We start from the raw sequence: 21,365 nt of genomic DNA, 5'->3' as shown, positions 1-21,365 counted from the left end.
ACAAATTAAAATGTATAGACGAAGTTTGGTAGGCGATCATTCTCGAGATAACCTTACCCCTAATGTGCCCCTAATATGTTGTCGTCGAAAGACTGGTGTATTATTTCGTTTGAGGATAGTATATCGGAGATAATGAAATTAACGATAACGTTAGGAGTAGTAGAAAAATAAAGATAATGGGTTGGATTTGAGTTTGGAAAATTCGAAAGGGGCGGCGGTTACGTACAGAAGGTCGGAAGACGGGAGGCGTGGCCTCGAGTAATCAGCTCAGGGTAGTCCAGTGTCCTTGCGCATATCCAGTGGCTATACGCTATACGTTACACATGTACTGTAGCTCACGTGTGTATCGTATATACGGGGAAGAGAGAAGTTTCGAGCGTTATCAATCACTCTCGTCGTTGGACCGAAAGGTGCATTCGTCTCGACGGTCGTCGACAGGTAGAACGACCCAGTTTCCGTGGATCGAGGATCACGACGATGCCCGCGAACAAGGGGAACCTGTCGACGCCTCACAAAGAAAAATCCGGAAACGGTTTAACCAACGCCGCCGCCAAGAAGAAGAAACGCTGCACCGTTAAGCATAAAAAACATTGCAAGCAATATCTGGTGAGTGAGCCGAAACGAAACGTTAATTCCTTGCAAGCGAACGGCCATGTTGCGATCGAGTGCGATGCGAGCGTCTTCTGTACGAAACATTTTGTGACTATTTCGATACGAACGCGAATAGATCGTCGGGGAAAAACAATATTGCTTACAGGATCATTGATCGCGGTTCTCTTGGTTTCTACTCTGTTTCCAAGTGTCTAACGATCGAAATTTCAAGTACGATTCCGTGTGAAATTCTATAAAGCTTCGCGGAACGGAATAGGTTATGTGGCGCAGACGTCTCGAGTCGAAACACGATAGGGTTTGTTCACCTTTACCGATGCATGGTCGAAGTGTTACGGGTTGCAACGATCGATCCGGCGCAAGCATGCTTCGGTGCCGGTTACGATGCAATTTTCATTTGAAGTTCCTCCTGTGATTTAACGCGCCGCGTCGAAACAACCGAGTAATTTCCATATTTCTCTAACGTTCTTCGAACTTCTATGCAACGCTCTGACTTTTTCCCCGTCCGATACAATAAATTATTCATTCGGCGACGGTGTCGAGCAAATTTTCATTCGCGAATGACGGATAACAAATCTTAAGACAGTTTGTCAACCTTAAAAAAAGAATCACGTAAATAGAGGATTATTCGCGAATAAATCTAAATCATTTTTATTCGTTATTCGCGAATCAAAGTTGCAGACGCTTGTTGCGTAATCGATTTTTTATAAGTTCAGAGGTCACGTGTAAAAATTTCGCGAAATACGAATCGATACGGGACAAAATTCCGTAAAGTTGGAAATTCTCCGCGTTTTCCGTCAATCGTCGATCACGAGGGACTTCATACGATGTATTTACTTTGCGTACACAGCGGCTACTCCGAACATTCAAAGTCCTACTGTATGATGTGACAATATATAAACAACGTTTCTTAAATACATGATTTGAATGTTTTACTTTTTTTACGGGACCTGCACTTAAATACCCCTATCCCTTGCAAAACTTTAGAGTATGTACCTCTAGCACCTGTACAAATCGTTCCTCTAGACATTACTCGATCAAGCACGTTCGATGTTGCGTGTAGAGCTGGCTAAAATTCATAATAAAATACTCTCTTTCTTTGTTTTATAAATGCCAGTTTAAAGAAGTTCTCAATTAAAAAATAATACTTGCAGACTAAATTCATTTACTTCCAAGTAAATTCAAATAAACTATTTATAGTATTTTAGCCAGCTCTGGTTGCGTGCCTACATTGCTAACTACAATACAATACACGTATGTACATCGAAGATGGGCAAAATTATTATCTAAATAAAAGAGAACAGCGTTAAATAAAAATACAAATTACGATTATAAAAGAAAGATCGTTCTAATCGAATGAACGGTGTTTATCGGTTATTTATTATTGGAATAAAGTGTTGGCCATCTCCGATCTACGTAGATACGCAATTTCGCGTAATACTAATCACGGGCAGCGGACGCGTCGTCGAATAAAGAAGAATCGACGCGATTAATCGCGTTTACATTAAAGTAGCGTGGTTATACGAGCTGCGGAACACGCGATAGACAGGCCTAGCCGTGTATTAGCAACTTAGGAAGCACGTATTGATTTCTAAGAATGCCAAGAAAAAGAGGTTGGTGCTGATTCGGCGAGAACAAAAGACGACACCAATTCCACTTCTGCAGTCCACTTGAACCACTTGCTATTATGTCTCGTAGGCGCAGAAGTTGGCAAAGCCGGTATTGGCTTACCTATCGTGGAAAAATCCGGGGACACCTATCCTTATTTTTATAATCCCACCGAGCCGTGTAAACTGCAATCAAATTAAATTGAAATTAATTAAAATACGCAATAACAATAATTGGAAAAGAAAAGCTCGTCGGACGTTTCGATCGTTTAAAACTCGAAAAGATAAATTGTTAAAGCATTAAAAAAAAAATAAATTCTTTTTTTTTTACGATTGACAACGACGCGTACTGGATGGCAACGGTAATTCATGCAATTCGAGCAGGTGCTGTTCGCGCGAGCGAATGCGGCGGCTGCAAGCGAACGGAAGCGGAAGTCGAGCGTAATTTATCAACGGTGTGTACGTGCGTGCGTGCGTGCGGACGCGTTCAACGTCACACTTTATTGAACTTTGCGTGACGCGGTATCGTTTCTTCCATTTTAAAATTGGCCCGTCGATTAGCGACCAAATTAAATGCGTCGAAACCGATCGATTCTAATTTACCAATTTCCCGCGCTCAAACACGGCCGCCGGACTAAATTATTCGAAATAATAACAACGATGCAAACATTCGAACGCGACTATAGCGCTACAGATATTTACAAGGTCTTTTCGATAATTATATTTAGGCGTATAATCGACGATATTTACATTTCTGTTTAAACTTCCATTCTATTCGCCCAAATTATAATTTATAAAACATCTGTAACTCTAATATCGAGTGTTAATAAACGTTTCGAAATTACAGCGGCGCTATCGTGCAAACAGAGAAATCAGTGGAGGCGCAAGTATTCCAAACAATTCTCGAGGGTAATATTCGAACGACATTGGCCGAAAAATCCCGTAAACGGTACGATCCGGTTAAACATCGGTGCAGGAAAGAAGGAATCTCGCTCTGTTTAGCTGTTCCTATTGTTCTTTGCGAAATACCGTTGCTCAGTCGTCGCGCGAGATAAGTTTCCGTGGAAACTTCGGAAACGGCTATTGTTCGTACGATTATAGAAATTTCTGACGATCAGTGATAAATCCGGGGTGGTAGGAGGGGGCGGGGGAATAGGCGTAGACGGCGAGACGCCCGACTAAAGATTTTAATTAACCCACTTGCGCCTGCATAGACGTCGCCTCTGGGCTCGGTTCGTTTTTAACGACTCGTGGGTGGGAATCCCGCGGAAAGGGAATTAAATCGAGCCGCCAACGTCTCTGCTCTTTGTTAAATATCATAATGTCCTATAATTTCATTATTTTCTCTCGCTACTGGAAATACTTCGCCCCGTTGCATCGACGCGAGGAAAAACGCGGTTTCCGGCCGAGCGAATGCTCCTTCAATTAACCGCGTAAATTAGGACAGTTACTTACTGCGTACCGTGTAAACAACAATGCAACGGGCGCGCAATTTTTTTCCATCAAATTAATTTTCTTCTCGTTAAAACGCTGTGGGAACTGCCGGGGACTAGCTTTCCTTGAAAAATTCATCGAAAATCTAGAGCAAGAGCGTTTCCCCGGTTTCCGGACAATTGATTTTTAAAATATACGACGGACTTCGACCCTCCCACTCGATTGTGTCTTATTGCAAAATTACTTTTTCGAAATGAACTCTCTGCGTTTCTTGTGGCAACCGGGTTCCAGCGATCTAGAAATCCGCGATTCCTCGCGCGAAGGTAGAACGGATACAAACATTTGAATTATTTTCATCCGCCGTTGAGGAAGAAAATTACACGCTGGAAATGATTGCACGGCTGTGTAACCGCGCGCGATGCAATTTTACAATTCCTTGCGCCGATTTATGCCCGAGTAACGATACTCTAAGCACTAGCATAACTGTTCGAAGTCGAGTATCAATGGGGAAATACGGTGGATTCAGAACAATTGCGTTAGATACTATACTAAAACACTTAATACACCAGAATGATTCTGTAATTATGCTACGTTTTCTAATTACACTGGTCAATCGCAAGAATTTATGGGGTCCTATTGATTTTGGGAATATCGATTACGCGATTAAGGAGTGTATAGAAAAACGAAAGGTCGGTCGAACGCTTGCGAGAGAACGATCCCTTTAGCGGCGAGTACAGGAGGTGACCCCACATATTCTTCGTCCAAGCAATCAGTTCTAATCTCTATTAAAGGGCCATTTTTGCAGACCTTATTAGCAGACTATTGTGAATGATCCCAAAGAATAGAAGCTGTTGTTTAGAATTTGTTGACCATTGTTATCAGCGTTATTGTTCGCAGGAAAACTTCTGGAAAGTTATCTTTGTTCCCAAAAAGCAAGAGCGAGTTTAAATGCATCCCGCGTATGAATTTTCAATAGTAACTTTCGTATCTTCGGAGGCACTCTGCACAGCGTTGTTAGAAGCATGTTGAGATCGCAGAAATTCGTGCCTGCATACGCGATAGTCTCCTATCCTAGCCGTAAATAGTTCGTCGGACGGTATATAAAATTCAACGCTTTATCCTTTAGCTTGCACGCCACGTCCACGTGGATTCATGAATATTTATAACAGTAAGGTAAGTATTAATTTCGCATGTCGGCCACACGTGCGTTTCTTTCTCGTGGGTTCGCCACGCGATGACGTTCGCCGGAATTCCGCGATAATTGCTTATTAACGCTGTGTTCTCGCGCGTACGTGGATCTCGAATCGCGGAACCATCCGATTGGAATACGAATCGACGGCCTTTTGGAAAATTACGCACGTATCAAGGCGTAAAGCGATTTTATAACATTTATGCGGAACCGAGGAAATTAATAGCGATCTACGAGAGTTTCGAACAAGCGCGGGTTTTTCGAGAAGTACATTTTTAACTTAGAATCTAGACTTATGGGCGCCATGTTGTCGGCTGTATTGTTTTCTTGGTTCGCGAAAGGCATTGTGGGAATTTAAGAATAAACTTTCGATACTCGATTACAATTTGACGAAACATAAGTATCGCGTTGTACGAGGTTTTTCGCAGATTAATTGCTTGTTCATCTTAGAGGATATCGCGTGAACAGAAAGACAGAGAGTTCGGGATTATTTGGGTCACGGTTATGTTATTTAACGTACGCCGTGGCAACATCTACGTGCCTACGGCGAACATCGCTGGAAAAGCAGAGTTCGGGTCGATGGAAGCGTACTGGTCGAATATATGGTTGGCAGGCGTGTCCATCCCGCCAACAAAAATAAGCGATTCAGGGATAAGTAGGATATATTACGGCAGCGTTACGTAACGTCTGGCGATCACCCCCTAAAAATAACTATGATTGTACGTCGTGGAACATTCCGACACGTTTCGTTCAAACATTCGCGAAGTTGACTCGAAGACTTCCGATCGCTTCAATAATTAAATATACAATAACTCTACCACGATTTGCGCAACGCCTTTGTTATTATGCAGTGTCTTTAATTTAGGACGAAAGATACTGCGTCTCTTTGAGAGTTTGCCCGCGATACGAATTTTAAAATTAGTGATCGATGTTTGCTGTGGCTCGGGGTCGTTCCGTCACCGAACGTTTCAGCAATATCGACTGCATTTCCCAGTCAACCGTAGAGGTAGAACATCGTTCTTCTTCAGCGATTTCACGAGGTAGATGAAGCAATAAGCGGAAGAACTCGACTGCCGGTCAGTAGCCGAAGGCTGCGACTTTTACCGTGCAGTTGCTCGAATATTGCAACACTCTCTCTCCATTCGGTTGGACGATATTAGATTTTTAAATATCGACTTCTATTAAACGTTTGCAACAAACCTCTCTGCTGTTCTCGTCTCACATTCTTCCCGTATTAATTACAGAACCATAGAATTAAACTTTATCAATTAATAACTCTCGTAGAACTTAATTAAAATTGATCACGAGTTTACAAAAGATTTTTTTAAAACCTCGATACCGCTATGCCACTGATTTTGAAAAGGGAGGGGGAACATTTTTTCTGAGGTCCTGGAGTGTATATACAGGAATTCGTGGTCGATCTCACTTGCGAGAGAGCGTAACCCCCTGGCGGTGAGCACTGGAGGTGACGCCACACCACGATCGCGAAACTGATACCTCGATGTTGAAAATCGCTCGATGCCCCTAATCTCTAGTTAAATCCGAAAAGCAGGGAATCCCCCCCCGTAAACTCTGACATACTCCAAGTCTTCTCGACCCTGCTGACCCTTTCGGCTAAATAACGATACACGATATGATTTGTTTTCCCATCGAACACATACACACTTCCACCCCCTCTGTTCCGAGTAATATTGAAACGATCCGCGATGAATCTCCCCGAGCGTGTTTCGACGCTTTTCAATTCGTGCATCGGCCGAATATTCTGTTGGAAAAATCAGTGTCCCGCGACCCATATCGCCGGCTGCGTTTCCGAAACTTGGCGAATTTCGAGCGTTCGCCTGGTTCGCGATTCGTTTCGTTTCCCCCTATTGTTCTCGACAACGAGGACCCGGGGACCATCGACGTACCAAAACGTGGAAACATTCCCGCAAAATGCTCGCAATTTGGCATATTTTCTCCTACGGTAAAAATGCACGCGTTAGTCTCAAGTTCCAAAGGACACTGGGATAGAATATTTATCGTCGCGCCAAAAGGGGGGTAAGTATCGATCAATAATAAATAAAAATTAGTAGACCGCGTGGAAGTTACTGCACTGTAATAATATTACAAATATACAGGGTGTTCGCCCATTCCTGGGAAAACATTTTAATAGGAGATTCTAGAGGCCAAAATAATACTTCAATCAAGAATACTAATTTGTTGATTGTAGAACGGCAATCTGCATGCATTCGATAGTGGTACTTACTCTAATTATTGAGGTATCGACAGTCTTACAGTTTTGAGACTGAGAACCACTACCAGGCGTACGCAGCTGTACGCAGGTTGCCTATCTACAGGCGCAACTTTAAACGTTAATAACTTTTTAACCAAGCCTCGATCAACAAATTAGTATTCTTGATTGAAGTATTATTTTGACCTCTAGAATCTCCTATTAAAATGTTTTCCCAGGGATGGGCGAACACCCTATATAGAACAATTGATTTGCAAGGGGGTCGATTTGAAGTACAAGACTTATGACACATACCCTTGTATCGCACGTTGAAAAAGAAACTTGTTATTTATAAACGACGACCGTTGGTCCACGAAGCTGGCCGCTCGACGGTAGATATTGTTCTAACTTGCACGGTTTCGACGGTTCGAAACGCCGTAAAACGCGCCTATAGCGCGATCGCCGCAGGAAGGTTACCAGCGTCGCGACGCTGCCTCGACATCGTGGCGCCTGCCACGGGAACGGGACGACTAACGACGCCAAACAACAGAAAAGGACGCACGATCGAGTACCGCGTAACGCTAGGAGGAGGGGGGAGGGAAAAAGGATGGAAACTCGCGGACGAGGAAATTTCAGGATAGAAATCGTGTCTGTCGAGAAAATGCATCGGCAAACATGAAACATGGAGGAACCTATCCCAACCTACGTATCCGATTTAATTTCTTAGGAGGAAAACACGCAGAATTATCGCGGGGAGAGAAATTTTACGACGTTACGAGTGACAACAGAGTTCCGAGCGACACAAAGAGCAACGGGTCCGCCTGCATCGTCGGCGAAATTTCAAAGAGAATACGGAAGCGCTACGATAAGAAATAACCGTCCCGGAAGCGAGCGAGATCGCCGAAGGAGCGCAAAGACTGAGACCTGAAGGGCCGCGGCTGAAAAGGCAATTCGAAAATGCACGTACCTGTGGGGAACGTTACAGAAAACGAACGACGGGGAACAGAAACCGAAGGGAGACGGGGAAACCCCTAGGTACATCGAGACAGAGAGGCGAGACTTGTACTACACGAGGGTCTACAAAGAAGACAGAGAACGTTAAATCGAGGGGTGATCGAAGGGAGCGAGGGGAACAGTCGATCGCGCAAAGGAAAGAAAACTCGGAAAAGGGAAACCGTCGGATGAAAGACGTAGAGGGAGGTTGGGGGGGAGGGGAGGGTGTACTTTTCTCGATAAATTCTCGACCGGAGGGTCCGGCGTACGCGGACACCGAAGACGGACAGAGGAGAGACACCGCGGAGAAGAAAAGGATCGCGAGGATCGTGAAAAAGAGGCGGAGTGTTGAAGTTCGATACGAGGAGAGGGGGGAGGGAGGAGGTGGACGAAAGGGTGGAGGGAATCCAGCGGGAAAGACGGTGCGAAACGGACAAGGAGAGGCGCGAGGGATGCAAAGAGTGAACGAGAGGAGGAGAACAGGGAGTAACGTTGCGGACTATCGACCCGATCCGGTCGGACGCCTGCGCTCTGGCAACCCCTTCTACCGTGGAGGCGTCTTGCCGGCGACGCGGCGCTCTACGCAACGTCGTCGGTGGGATCGGTGCGACGGTGGGACCAGTGCCTCTCACGATTCCGTTCTCGCTCTGCCCTCCGTCTCGTCATTCCGTTCGTATACGCGTCCGAGTGTTACTTCCTATCGTCGACATATAGATCTCTCTTTCGTACACGAGTCGCTGCACGTTCGCGAGAAAGACGCACAGCACGGAGACACACAGAGGGAGAGAGAGAGAAAAAGAGAGTGTGTGTGTGCGAGAGAGAGAGAGAAAGAGAGCGAGAGAGAGAACGAGAGAGAAAGAGAGAGAGAGAGAGAGAGAGGGAGTGCGTGCTGTGCAGATAGTCTAAAACGCCGGGTACGTGTTCCCAGAACATTTTACGTGTCGCCGCGTGCGTCGAAAGCTCTCCCCCGATCTCTTGTCGTCGGTGGTAGACGCGCGCGTACACGCACACCCACGCAAAAGAGAGATCCGGTAGACCGGATGCGGTGAATTTCAGCCGGTGAACGCTGGTTCCGATCCACGCACGCACGATCGTGATTTCGAACGCCGAAAGAGAGTGAAAGTTTTTCGCCGGTTCCGCGGAGGAAGAAAAGGCTCTCTCGTGCCCCGACCAGAGAGGAAGCCGGAAAACCAAACGACGGAGAGGATGGAGTGGTAGGCCTTCCAAGACGGCCCGCCCCTTCCTTGCTTTCCCCGGTGTCTCTCGTCTCTTCTTCTCCTTCTCGCTTTCTTTGTGTCCCGCGGTACCGTTTCGTTTTTTTCACGGCGGCTCGTCGCGACGAACTCTGACGTAACCTTCGACGGAGGTGTCTCGCGCCCTCGCCTTTACGTTTCGTCCTTGATTTTCTTCTCTCGCGACCCGCAGAGTCCGAGGGCGGCCCCGTGACTCACCTCTCGAACCATTTGTTTGACCTTCGACATCCTACGAGTTTAACCCTTTGCTCTTTCGGTACGACTGCCTCGCCGGGGCATTCCTCGCCCCCAAACTCTCGCAATTCTAAGTCGAATCTCTTTAACGCGACAATTGTCCTTCTCCGAGACCGAATCTAGTAAAATTTCTATTTTCTCCATTTTGTTTTCCCCTCCGATTAATCTGACGCCGGTGTTTAAACGAATAGCAATCGAAACACGGTCGCGTTGCACCGATGGGGCAGACGCACCACGAGTGCAAAGGGTTAAAGTCCCGCTAAGGCTGCACCCTCCGACACACCGCGTTATTTCTGTCTCTTTTTTCCCCGATTCTGTCGTTACGACACCGCCACACGCTGGTGACGCGTACACCGGGTGCTGCGTGCGACGCGCGCGCGTGCACACACGCGACTATATACACACGTACACGTACGCATGGTACACACACAGAGGGAGAGCAAGCCGGACGCCAGAACGCCGCTCGCGAATACTGCCTTGAAGGGAGAAGAAGGAGCAGGAGAATAAGGAAGGGGAGGAGGAGGAGGAGTTTGAAGGTGGTTTAGTGGTGGAGGTGGTCGAAGAAGGAGAGGAAGTGAAGCAAGTGTAGCCGCGTCTACGACGCCGAGGAGCCACGTCCTCGGGAGGAGATCAACCTGGCCTGACGACCGTGTCCGTCGTCCGAACGGCCCCGTCGCTACTGCAGCGGCTGTGTGTCACTACTGTTCCACTGCCCCACAGACTGCGGCCTCATGATTGGTTCATTCTGGAACCTCTGTCGTGCGTGCCCTTCAATGCCGATTGACAAGGTGAGAGAGAGAAAACCGGCCGGGCAAGCTCCCGTCGCGTCGCTAGCTGGACCTTCCGATACCATTTCCAAAGGACACCCGGTAGCACCCCCATTTGCAACTCGCATAAGCAATTAATCCTGCTACCCGTTTTATCCCCGGGGGAAATTTTAACCGTTCCGAGAACCAAAACTCTGAGCCACTCTTAACGACATTCAAATTCACCCGCCATTTGTAACGGTATCTTCGATCCACGATCGTTAACGCTGCGCAAGATTACTAGATTACGATTACTACAATTACTTTCGAGATCATTTAGCGCTATTTAACCCTTAAGTGGATTATTAGGGCCCTCTGCAAGTTTAAATTTCCATTTACCAATTTTGTACAAGTCAACACTAGGTAAAATAATTCGATTAAGATTGAGAATCCATTTAAGGGTTAATCACAAATAGTAGCTTAGTTTCAGCAAATATTCAGAAAGAGACTACGTACTCTTTTTTTCTGAAAATTTTTATGAACTAAATTATTTTTTACTGAGACAACTTTGAAAAATCTATCATCCTATCACCCCTGCTTAAAAGATTTTACCCGATAGCAAAATTAGGGGGCCTGTAGATGAACTAATAAAGAACGACGTGCAAATGATGAGTTAAGTTGTCCAAGCCCAGTTAACAGGTTAACGAGTGGGATTAGCGTGGCTAACGGTTCAAAACAATTGTCTCGACGCTTATGTAACTATCGCGAGAAGAAAGACGGAGCCCTAGGAATTCGAAATAGATTGTTCTTGGTTCCAAGAGAAATCCTTTTCTCTCGAAGGCCGGTCCTTGAATACGTGGCCGGCGTCTCCATTGTCTTTTTCTTCGCCTCTACACTTTTCATCCCCGGTGACAATGAGGTTCCGAAATAATAGATTAATTTGTCCTTCCCTCGATGCGGCGCAAACATCCGTCGACGGTTCGTCGTTGGCTATTTCCTAGGAATCCATTTGCCGAGTTTTGGGCGCATTTCCAATTTCCACGAATTCAATCCTTTAACGTTAAGTGCGTTTCAACGTCAAACAAAGCCGCCGGTTCGAGAGAGAATTCTGAAAACGAGAATTTTTAGAATGAGGGACGTCGTTTATGGAATTATCTGTCCGCGACGGCCATCTCCGAGGGGAAGGCATTAACGAAAACAAGATTTCGCTGCTTCCGGTGGGATCCCCCGGGAGTGTGTCCAACAATACGATATTGATAATAGGATTCGTGTTCGGTCGTTTGAATCGAGATTATGTCTGTTGGGAGAATTTTTTTAAGCAAGCAATTTTATGATTTTACATAAAAGAAAAGTACGATACGTGTAATATTTTCTCGATTTTACGACAGAGACGACGAGGGTGCACGATCGAGAGTCAAAATACCCCCGTTGTCGCGCGACGGCCGGAAAGTAAGCGCTTCCTGAGCTTTTCCTCGTCGATTTCACGAGTTTGCTATTCAGATTCTCGGTTATATACACTTTATATCTCGGTACTGATATTATCTGTGTATTGGAGTCCCTATGTACGACAGAGATTTAGCCGACGGGGATTTGTGGCTTTATTGGATGAGGGGGAAAAGTTTGGCTAGCACTCGAGCTTGACAATCCATTGTCTTCCTAATCGAGGCGGCCCGGAGCTCGATAGTTTACCTTCCTATAGCCAGACCGGAGCTTTCGACGTTAAAAACCTCGAAATAACACGATTCAAAGACCACTCGTGTGCTGAACGGAAACCGGGAATTCCCATTCAGCCGGTACTTTCGATCGTTGACGCATATTCGCGTTCGAACCAGCTAAATCTCTGATCAAAATTAGTCTACTCTCGTCCAGAAACACCCCTCAACCTTCGTCAGCTATTTTTACACGTTATTTTCGTTGGACTCAATCTTACAGCTCTATCGATCGTTTTCTTTTATTCACTTCCGGCTGAGACGACACGTGTTTCTCACGACGTCAATATTCCAAATTGAATCTCAGAGACAACCTATCGATAAAATTATCGATATTTCAGGGGTTACCTTTACCCTATCGATAACAATCGATATTTCAGGGATTATCTTTACCCTATCGATAATTATCGATAAATCTGTCGATAATAATCGACATTTCAGGGATTACGTTTACCCTGTCGATAATAATCGATAGTTCTCAGACACCTGTTACTCTCTCATCATCTTTTCAATTAGACCAAAGCTTTGTTGAGAGCCAGAGGTCTTAAACTTGCTCTTGAATAATTTGAGAAGCTCCTCTTGCCCGCCGAGGGCAAGAGGAGCTCCGTAGCGACTTTGGGGCGAATTCTCGTGGAGTAAGTCGCGAAGTACACGCTCTCAGAGACACACGTACGCCGAAATACCTGGGAATTCGGCGTGGAGCCGGTAGCTGGTTCGATTTTCCAGCGGTAGAGAAACTCGGCTCGCTCGAGCGTGGAAGTTTCTTGCCCGCCGGTGGCTCGAGACGCTCCGGCTTCTTTCGACCTTATCGTTCGAAGGCGGCGGAATTTTTGCAACCAGGATGAAGCCAATATCGACTCCTCGAGGCTGTTTCTTCGTCGCGCCCCGCTTGCAAATCGAACGTCCGCTCGATAAGTAATTCCGCATTACGGGATTATCGGTTACTCGCGAAAAGGAGGAGCCAATCATCCGCGTGCACATTGTTGGAGCCGAACAATACGAACCGTGGACATTGATCGACGCGGAACACGTCAGCACGGAAAATTATTTCGCGAATTTACTTTGGGGGGAATGGATATAATTCCAACGATTCAAGCCACACGTTCCACCGGATAATATTAATAATAAATGGCACGCATCGCGGTTCGACAAATATTCGATGCGTGCAAAAGATTCGATCGACTTTTTAAATTCGAGTTTAGGACCAAAATGGCTGCCTCGAGCTGACAATTTTCTTGAAAATTAACGTCAAATGCGGTGATTTTTATCTAAAATATGAACCTTCTGTTGTTGATAATATTTTCAAACTTTAATCGGTGGTATTTGTGTTTAAAAAAAATTATAAAACCGCCGGGTTCTCGCGGTTGCACGGTTCGTTGGATTCCCGTGATTTTTAGGAGTTCTCTTTTTTCCTCTGGTTTCCTTTATCGTTACCCGGGGGAATAAAAATGACACTCGTGGAACACGATGCTTGACCTTCATGGTTTGTGGATTAATTCGCGAGAGAGGGTCGAAAAGGGGATCGGTTGTTCGCGTTGCGGTTTACCTTAAACCACGGCTCATAAATCTCCAAGCTGGAGAATTGGCGTGTTCTTGTCGACGGTCTCGTGCCATATTCGACTCGTCCCTCGCATTTTCGCGCGACAGACCCTCGAACAACGCTCTGGAAGGTGTTAGGAATGCGTGTCTCGTCGGTCGGAATTCATTTATCATTAGTAAACTGGGAATGTTTATGCATTTATGGGAAATATTAATCCTCAACAAACTATAGAATGCACTTGATATACAAAAATATAAGAAATACATAAGATTTCAACCCTCAACAAAGCTCCTATTTCATTAATTCTATTGTTGCGTCACCTCTGGTGCTCGTCGCCAGAGGGCTACGCTCTCTCACAAGCGTTTTCTCACTTTCTCCACCATCCACAGTATTAATAAAAATATTAACTTGCATAAAGACGTCTAATTATTAGGCACTGGAGAACCTCCAACAGTAACAAATTGTATTCTACACTCAGTATCTATCGACATGTACTATTCTAACAGATTACAGAAATTTCTGCAGTACTTAGTCCGTATAATTCAGAGACAAAATTACCGGAGACGCATTTAGGGCTCTGTATAATGCCAGAGAATGTTTGCACGCTTTTCCGTGCTCTCTGATTATTCATTCCGACGAATGCCGTGCAGTTCTCGCACAGAGGCGACCGTTGTTGAAAGCGTAAAAAAGTGATTAGCTCTATTTAGCGGTAAACGCGGATTGTATCCTCGCGAATGAATGCTAATTCCCCCGTAGTCGTTTTTTAATAAGTTCCCTCCGCTCGTCTTGAGCCAAGAACAATAGCGTGATTAACGACTCGCGTTATTTGTAATTACGCGTCTCATTAGATAGTAATCGTACGCGTTCAACGTTCCTTGCTGTCCGCCATTATCCGGAAGTTGATCGCGAAAAGAAGATCGTAGGCGTCTCTGCGACGAGTGTAGAGACCTTTTTCCGATTCTCCACTTCCGGTTGTTCCAACGTCTAATCTTTCACGATGGAAAAGACTTCCTCTTATCGTTCCGGTGATCGCGCTTTTCTCGAAAGTGGAGCGATTACACGGCAAATTAGATTCGATGACGAATCGCGACGCTCTCTCAATGGTACTCCAGTCGTTTTCTAGTTTTTCTTCTCTTAACACGTTTCCAATCAATCGTGAGATCGTTTTAAAATTTTACGTTTGCTTATTTTTGCGTGAAAGTTACTAGAGAAAGTTTGAGTAAAATATCCCCTTCGAAAAACTGTCCCTTGGCCCCGGAAACGACCCTTGTACAATGAACTTTGACGCCACAGCGCGATCTACGTTGGGCAATGAACGCGTGGTTGATCACAGGGACGACACGAAATTCCTCCTTTTCCGTTTCTTTCACCAACAAGAAGTTTCATTTGTCCTCCCAGAGCCTGTTCCTCGACGTACACCGCAAAAAGACCATCGATTTTTCCCGTGGATCGCTCAGTCACCCTGTCCATCCCGCAAAAAGCTACCCTTCCGCGAAATACAGGGTGATTCTCGAAACTAGGACGCGTTACGACTACTTTCCCCGAGGATAGTTAGGAGAATTGCTAGAGGGCAACGTTGATTGGCTTAACGAGAGAACTACCTTCTTGCATGTGATATGATCTTTTTCCTCGAGCTCGACGCTGCGAATGCAATATGCAATTGCGGAAAATCGATTCCCCTCGTTACTTTGCTTACGGAAGTATCTGATAAAGCAACATTCCGGGAACCGGCATATTTTTTATTCAGAACCATCAAGTTTTAGAAGCATTCCCCAACCTAGCATTCCTCCTTTTGCTATTTTTATTGGTCGATATTTCTTTTGCAAATGCATCGATAACAGAGTTATACAACGATAATTGCATTCTCAAACAGTCTCTGGAATATCTTTTTTGAGAATCTACTGATAATTACGACACTTTTCAATTTATAATTAACACCTCTACACAGTTCTGAAGAAGCTAATCAGAGTTTCGAACAAAGAATGGAATTCTATAACGAGAGAGAGGAGCTTATACATATGAACAGAGGGTCACATGAACGCTTGCGAGAGAGACAAGAGCGTAGCCTTCTGGCGGCGAGTACGGAAAGCCACGCGCAGGGAACAGAAAAACCAAAGGCAATAGAATACAATACAAAGTGATAACAATATTTACGAGAGCTCATACGACGAATAAAAAATTCTTCGAGCTATTCTTTCGAAATTGCATCCGTGCATTTTCGCAACGTCCGGTCGGCCCGGCGTGATTTATCGTCGATTTGTCGAATCGTATCGAGCCCGATCGCCGCCGCTGCCGGACGTTTTAAGGTCGATTCAGCGATAAGAGTTTTTGGCCGGCTGGTATCGACTACCGCCGTTGTATTTTCGCCACGTCACCTCCGTACAATCGCCTAACACAATTCGCGGCGGCCCGAACGTCACGAAAAGCTAAAAGGTAGGAGAAACCGGCACTGCGCCACTCCACGTTCGTCGATATGCACTATCACGTGCACCGCCATTCTCTTCGCGGGACGTACGTTGACTTTTACTACATGCTCGCTGCAATGCGCAACGCCCAACCACGGACGGCTGGAGAATAATTGCTATGCTATTTAGAATATATTCCAGTCACTTTCAATCCCCCCTACCCTCCAGAGACCCGCCATATCGAATCTTTCGATAGCCATAAAAACTTAGATTCGTAAACTTGCTCCTAGTTTGCACTCTGATAATAGATTTTAATTTAGGAACCTGAGGTATTTAGAATGTCAGGAAAAATTCATTCCTTGCAAAGTTTTATCGGAATCTTAATATAGGGTGGTTTGAAATTTATCAATCTCTTTTGAGACGAATTTATTGCGGCAAAAAGAAGTTTGGAAATAAAAGTTCATGCATACTGGGGTGCAGCGACGGTGCTACTTTTTTCAAATGTATCGTAAATCTGCATGGCTTTGATTTATAATTCTCCGGCGAGTGAAATATTTCAATATAGAGCAGGTGACGCAAATCGGGTTACCTAGCTGCAGGCGTTCAACCTGTACTTCGAAAATCGCATGTGACCGCAAAAGTAGGTCTCGCATGAGCGAGACTCATTATTTTACTAGATAAAATTAATCACGAAAAACAGTGCTCGACGTTTATCAACGCCCCCGTACAACGCATTACTGTTCTTTAATCAAGGATAAACAAATTTCCTTTTGCTCGTCCTATCAGAAATGCACGAGTTCATTAAATTTTAAGAGTGATTGAAATTAGTACAAAAAATAGTACTGTATCTCGTAATTTTGAACCAGTAAAGTTCAAGCAACCCAGGGCACGCGTTCTTCGAGTACATTGACCTTGTACAAGGTCTGGAAATTTCGACAAAACTTTGAAAAGTACAAATTTTAATCTTGAAAATGAAATTTCTGGGGAACTTCTATTTTAATTAACAGTAGGAGGCTTCTGTCAGTGATAGCTAGACTGATATTTATGCAAATTAATATTTCTGTCAATGGGAGCAAATGTAATAACTCGTATCTTACTTCAAGTATTTCTTATACCTTTGCATGTTGAGTGCATTCTGTAGTATTTAAAAAATGAAAATTCTCCATAATGGTGTTTGGTGATAACTAAAAATCTAAGTTAGTGGGACGTTTCCCTATTGAGTGAGGGTTTAAACGCCGTAGAAGATGGTGTGAAATCCTCGATCGGGGTTGGTTAAGCGGGCGTTTGGACGGCCATGGGGAACGTGCGAACGTCGTGGGACGGAAGAACGCTAGCTGTCCCAGTGATTCGACTTTGACACGCAGTATTGCCAACGTCTGCATGCGGCTGGCACGAAGACGAAAGGTAGTAGGAGAACCGGCACTGCGCCACCGTTCCGGCTCCGTCGATATTCGCCCGTGCACCCCGTGTCGGAGTGCAGTACGTTGACTCCTACTACTCGGCCATATGCCCCTGAGCGTCGTTTACAACGCGCAATCGTGTTGATAACCCGCATGTAGAGGCGCAGTCAGACCGTCCACAGCGCCGAAGTCAACGGGCCGTGCCCGGTTACGTCACTATCTGCGCTGCAATTTCGCCTCCTCTTCCTTTTTCTACGCTTCTCCTTGGCAAACGGCGCGGAACGATCGCTCTGCCTTGCAGGACGTCTTCTTCTACTCCTGCAAGAAAACACTCGATCAAATACATTCTCTCCATATCAACAAAAACCCCCCATTATGGCTAATAGGGACTAGGGACTGACAACCCAATGGGGGATCTTCAGATGGGAATACAGTACTTAAATAACAAGTTTCACATTGCAAAGCTGCCCAGATTATGGCGCTTTTCGAGGCGTCGAGAAAAATGAATTTTAAATTAACCAGTATCCAATTAACCATCGTGATTTTGCCGATAATCCAACGAGATCTTCAGACGGGAGTACAGAACTTAAATAAAAAGTTTCACGCTGCAATCATTGCTTTCTATTTACTTTCGAACTTGAAATCACCGCGTCGATTGTGTTCGTTGCGAAAAGCCTTTTGTGAAGTGCATTTAAAAAGTTCGTGAATCGCAAAGAACTTGTCTTTTCAGTTTTCTCTCTCGATCGAGGAGCGAACACTTCGCTCCTTTATTCGCGAAGGGGATCGTTGAACCGCGCGGAACCTTGGACTTCCGGCGGGCGATTCATAACTTCCGCCAACGCATTTGTCTTCGTCGATTTTATTAATTCTCTATATTTCTGAAGGTGTTCGCGGTTTTAACGTGCCCATTACTCGACGGCTTTATTTGCACATTTTATCAGGCGCGCTCTGTCGTTGACAGATTTATTTAAATTTCAAATAGCGCGCCATTTTTCGCTCCTAGTTTTTTGACAATTAAAGCGTCGAAACGAGGTCGCACGAAAGTGGTAACTCGAGTGCTTATCGAAACTATTATTTAAGCAAATATTGCATAGAAATATTCTTATTTGTATACACCCAAAGCTTTTAATAATCTATAATATAACATATTATATAATTACAAATTGATACGTTCCAAATTCCAACAAATAACAATGCTTCTACAATCTTCATATAAAATTAACTACTCTATACATATATCTAAAGCTTTTAATAATCTATAATATTACATATTATATAATTGAGAATTGAAACGTTCCAAACTTTAGCAAATAATAAAGCTTCTATAGTTTTCGATATAAAATTAACTATCCTACCATCTATGTTTTTTCTTTTAACGCTGATAAACTTGACTTTGAGTTTGGGTTATTTCGAATAGTTTCGAGCCGAAATTTGCGGAGCAGAGATTCAGAGTAAAGTAAATTGAACAAAAGCAGAGAGAGGGACGACAAAAGGCAGAGCATTTGTTGGTTTCATGTTGAACCACTTTGCGTCCCTATTATACCGCGCGTTCAGAGCAGTCGCATACTACGAGTGTTGTTAGTCGTAAATCCTCGAGTTCACTTCACCGACAGCGATGACGATCTCTGCTGTTAATAATGATAATAACGAAAACGATAATTCAACGAGCTGCATTCAGGTCGCTCGACGCGTACAGTCGTGTTTCCTTCGCGTCGCGGGCTCTCTCTTTTAGTACAAATGCACTTTTCGCGTGTGAACTCTGAAGATACGATGACCTTTCGCGGTGGAGGGGGGGGGGGGGGAGGGGGGCGAACGTACCGCGAAAAAAAATTTCACGACAAACACGATTATTTCCCTTTTTTTTTCTGGAACAGTCAGCTTATCTGTCACTTCCATTCCTAGATCAAGCTTTCACCCGCAAAATAAACAAGATTAGTCGGTTGAATAGTTCAATCGACAGTCGTTACGAGCTTACCGCCCGCGAACAACCAGTTAGTACGCAAATTCTAACGCTCGGATCAATATCGTAAGACTACAATGGTTCCCCCAACTGAAAATCCTGAAACGTGTTATGGAATATCGGAACTAAACGAAATAGAAGAAAATCTCACTTATCTTAGAAGAATACGAGAAGCTAGATTTCAGAATTGTTAATATAGTTCTGATATTTCTCACGAATCGTGAAAGTTTGTGGATGTAAAGGAGTCGAAGAAGAAGTTAAGAATTGTAATTGGAGCAGTCGAGGGTGGATCGGTGGCCATGTTGTCAGCGATATAAGATCCCTTGGCTTATCCAACGGCGTAATTGTCCTCGAACTGTAATGAGTGGGAAGAAGGGAGAGGAGATACGTCAAGGGAGGAGATAGGATCGCCCTCGACGATCTCATCTCGACGTCTCATCGGCACGCAGCCGCCCGGAAAAACGGATTCCTCTCCGGCCTCAGTCGAGGCGAAAAAGCTTCGATCGTTCGAAAATTACCACGCGAAGAGACGAGCAAAGACCGAATAAGAACCACCGAACCACCGCCAACGCAAAATATATCGAAATCTCGATGATTCGAAATACGGTTGCGTCTCTTTTTCCGACCCTTTTCCACCTTATTCGAATCGTTCCATCAAACTTTCACTCGCGCCTTCTATCGCGACATTTTTTATTTATTGCTATAAAATGCAAAATCTGTGTGTTTGTGAAAAGCGAAAAGTTTAATGTTTCGAGAAACACGTCAGAGAAAGAAACAGAATGTACTTAATGATACGATACGACGACGTCTTAATATTTGGAACGGACAAGTAATTAAAAGTTTAAATTGCGAGCTCGGAAGTTGTTTCATCCGAATGCCAGGCTTACCGGGGGAGAAAAGAATGGAAAACTCGAGGGAAGAATGAAAGAACTTAACCTCGATCTGCATTTCGCGTCTGGTTATTTTTCTATAAAACTTCAAAGATATGGGCGGCTTTTTCAAACTTCGCGCCCATCCACTATGCACTTCGAAATCAAGACCCATTAATACTTTTATCGACTTCTGCGAGTCCCACGATTATCGACCGCCGACCGATTTATCGACTCCTGTGAATCCCACAGTTATCGACCGCTGACCGATTTATCGACTTCTGGGAGTCCAACGGTTATCGACCGATTTTCATTTCAACAAGATGAATATTAAGTAATATTTTAACAATTATAAATCACGATGGAATTATAGTACTGTGAAAGAAGCGGTAGATGAAGTGTTAATGTTAATTTCTCCGGATAAACGATTAAGATTAAGGTTAATGTCGCTACACTCTCGTAATAAAATTCGATATTATTGGCGTCGACACTTTTGTTACGGGAAATTCCCAGAGAGCCCTTTTCGCTTGCCAGTGAAAATGCACCCTTCGGAAGTTTCATTCACGTCGGTTTCGTTAATGAATTGGGAACGTCGTCGTGGAAAGTTCGCAATTCTATATTCGGGTTGGCAGAATCGATACTCGCATCGGCCGGTTCGTCAAACAATTCCAACGAACCCGGTAATCGTCGAGTTCCCCCCACGAATTTCCCCAAACGAGGGACTTTTCGTCGAATCGTTTATAAATTGTCTACGTGTCTAGCGAAATTTCCCATTTTACCAGTGCTCTCTGTTCGCAAATAATCAAGTGTAATTAATTTAACTGTTTTTTCTCAGAACTCAGAAGACAAAGCCGAATAGAAGATACGTTTGTACGGTCTTTTTGATTATTTTCCCATTGTCGATTCGACAACGGGTCATCCCGAGTGAGTTGTAGCCGATTGGGAACGCTTTAAGCCTGAAATCCCCATCGCTATCCGTGTCCCTTTGCCATCACGAAACGGGCAAGAATGGCGGTAGCCGTTCGGCACAGCTCGTGTTCAATTACACGACGTTGGTTGTGCACCGTTCTCTCGATTAATTGTGCACGCGATATCCCTCGATGCAGTTTTCTCCGGGCCGCCGCGTAATTATCAATTAACTCGCCGCCTCGTTAAGTGGAACCTTTAACGTCATTATTCCGCGGACCTTCGCGTGCACCGCGTTCGTC

General features: G+C 44.7%; 1 protein-coding gene across 17 annotated transcripts in view; it reads left to right on the top strand.

Annotated features, from left to right (window-relative positions):
* The first annotated feature begins 332 nt into the window (after positions 1-332).
* LOC143348927 (uncharacterized) overlaps positions 333-21,365 on the top strand; it is a 48,682-nt gene continuing 27,649 nt past the window's right edge. For 4 of the 17 annotated variants that reach the window (XM_076779687.1, XM_076779677.1, XM_076779679.1 and 1 more), the window contains exons 1-2: positions 8,635-9,255; positions 9,961-10,316. In XM_076779687.1, coding sequence (XP_076635802.1) covers positions 10,260-10,316 — 57 coding nt within the window. In that variant the 5' untranslated portion in view covers positions 8,635-9,255; positions 9,961-10,259. Of the gene's footprint in view, positions 607-8,614; positions 10,317-21,365 lie in introns of those variants that run through there. The other 13 variants (XM_076779682.1, XM_076779671.1, XM_076779681.1 and 10 more) reach the window with 10 other exon arrangements.

Source organism: Colletes latitarsis, chromosome 12 (genome assembly GCF_051014445.1).
Source record: "Colletes latitarsis isolate SP2378_abdomen chromosome 12, iyColLati1, whole genome shotgun sequence".
Lineage (NCBI taxonomy): Eukaryota > Metazoa > Arthropoda > Insecta > Hymenoptera > Colletidae > Colletes > Colletes latitarsis.
Note: the sequence above shows the minus strand (reverse complement) of the source record. Positions and strands in the feature narration are given on the sequence as shown.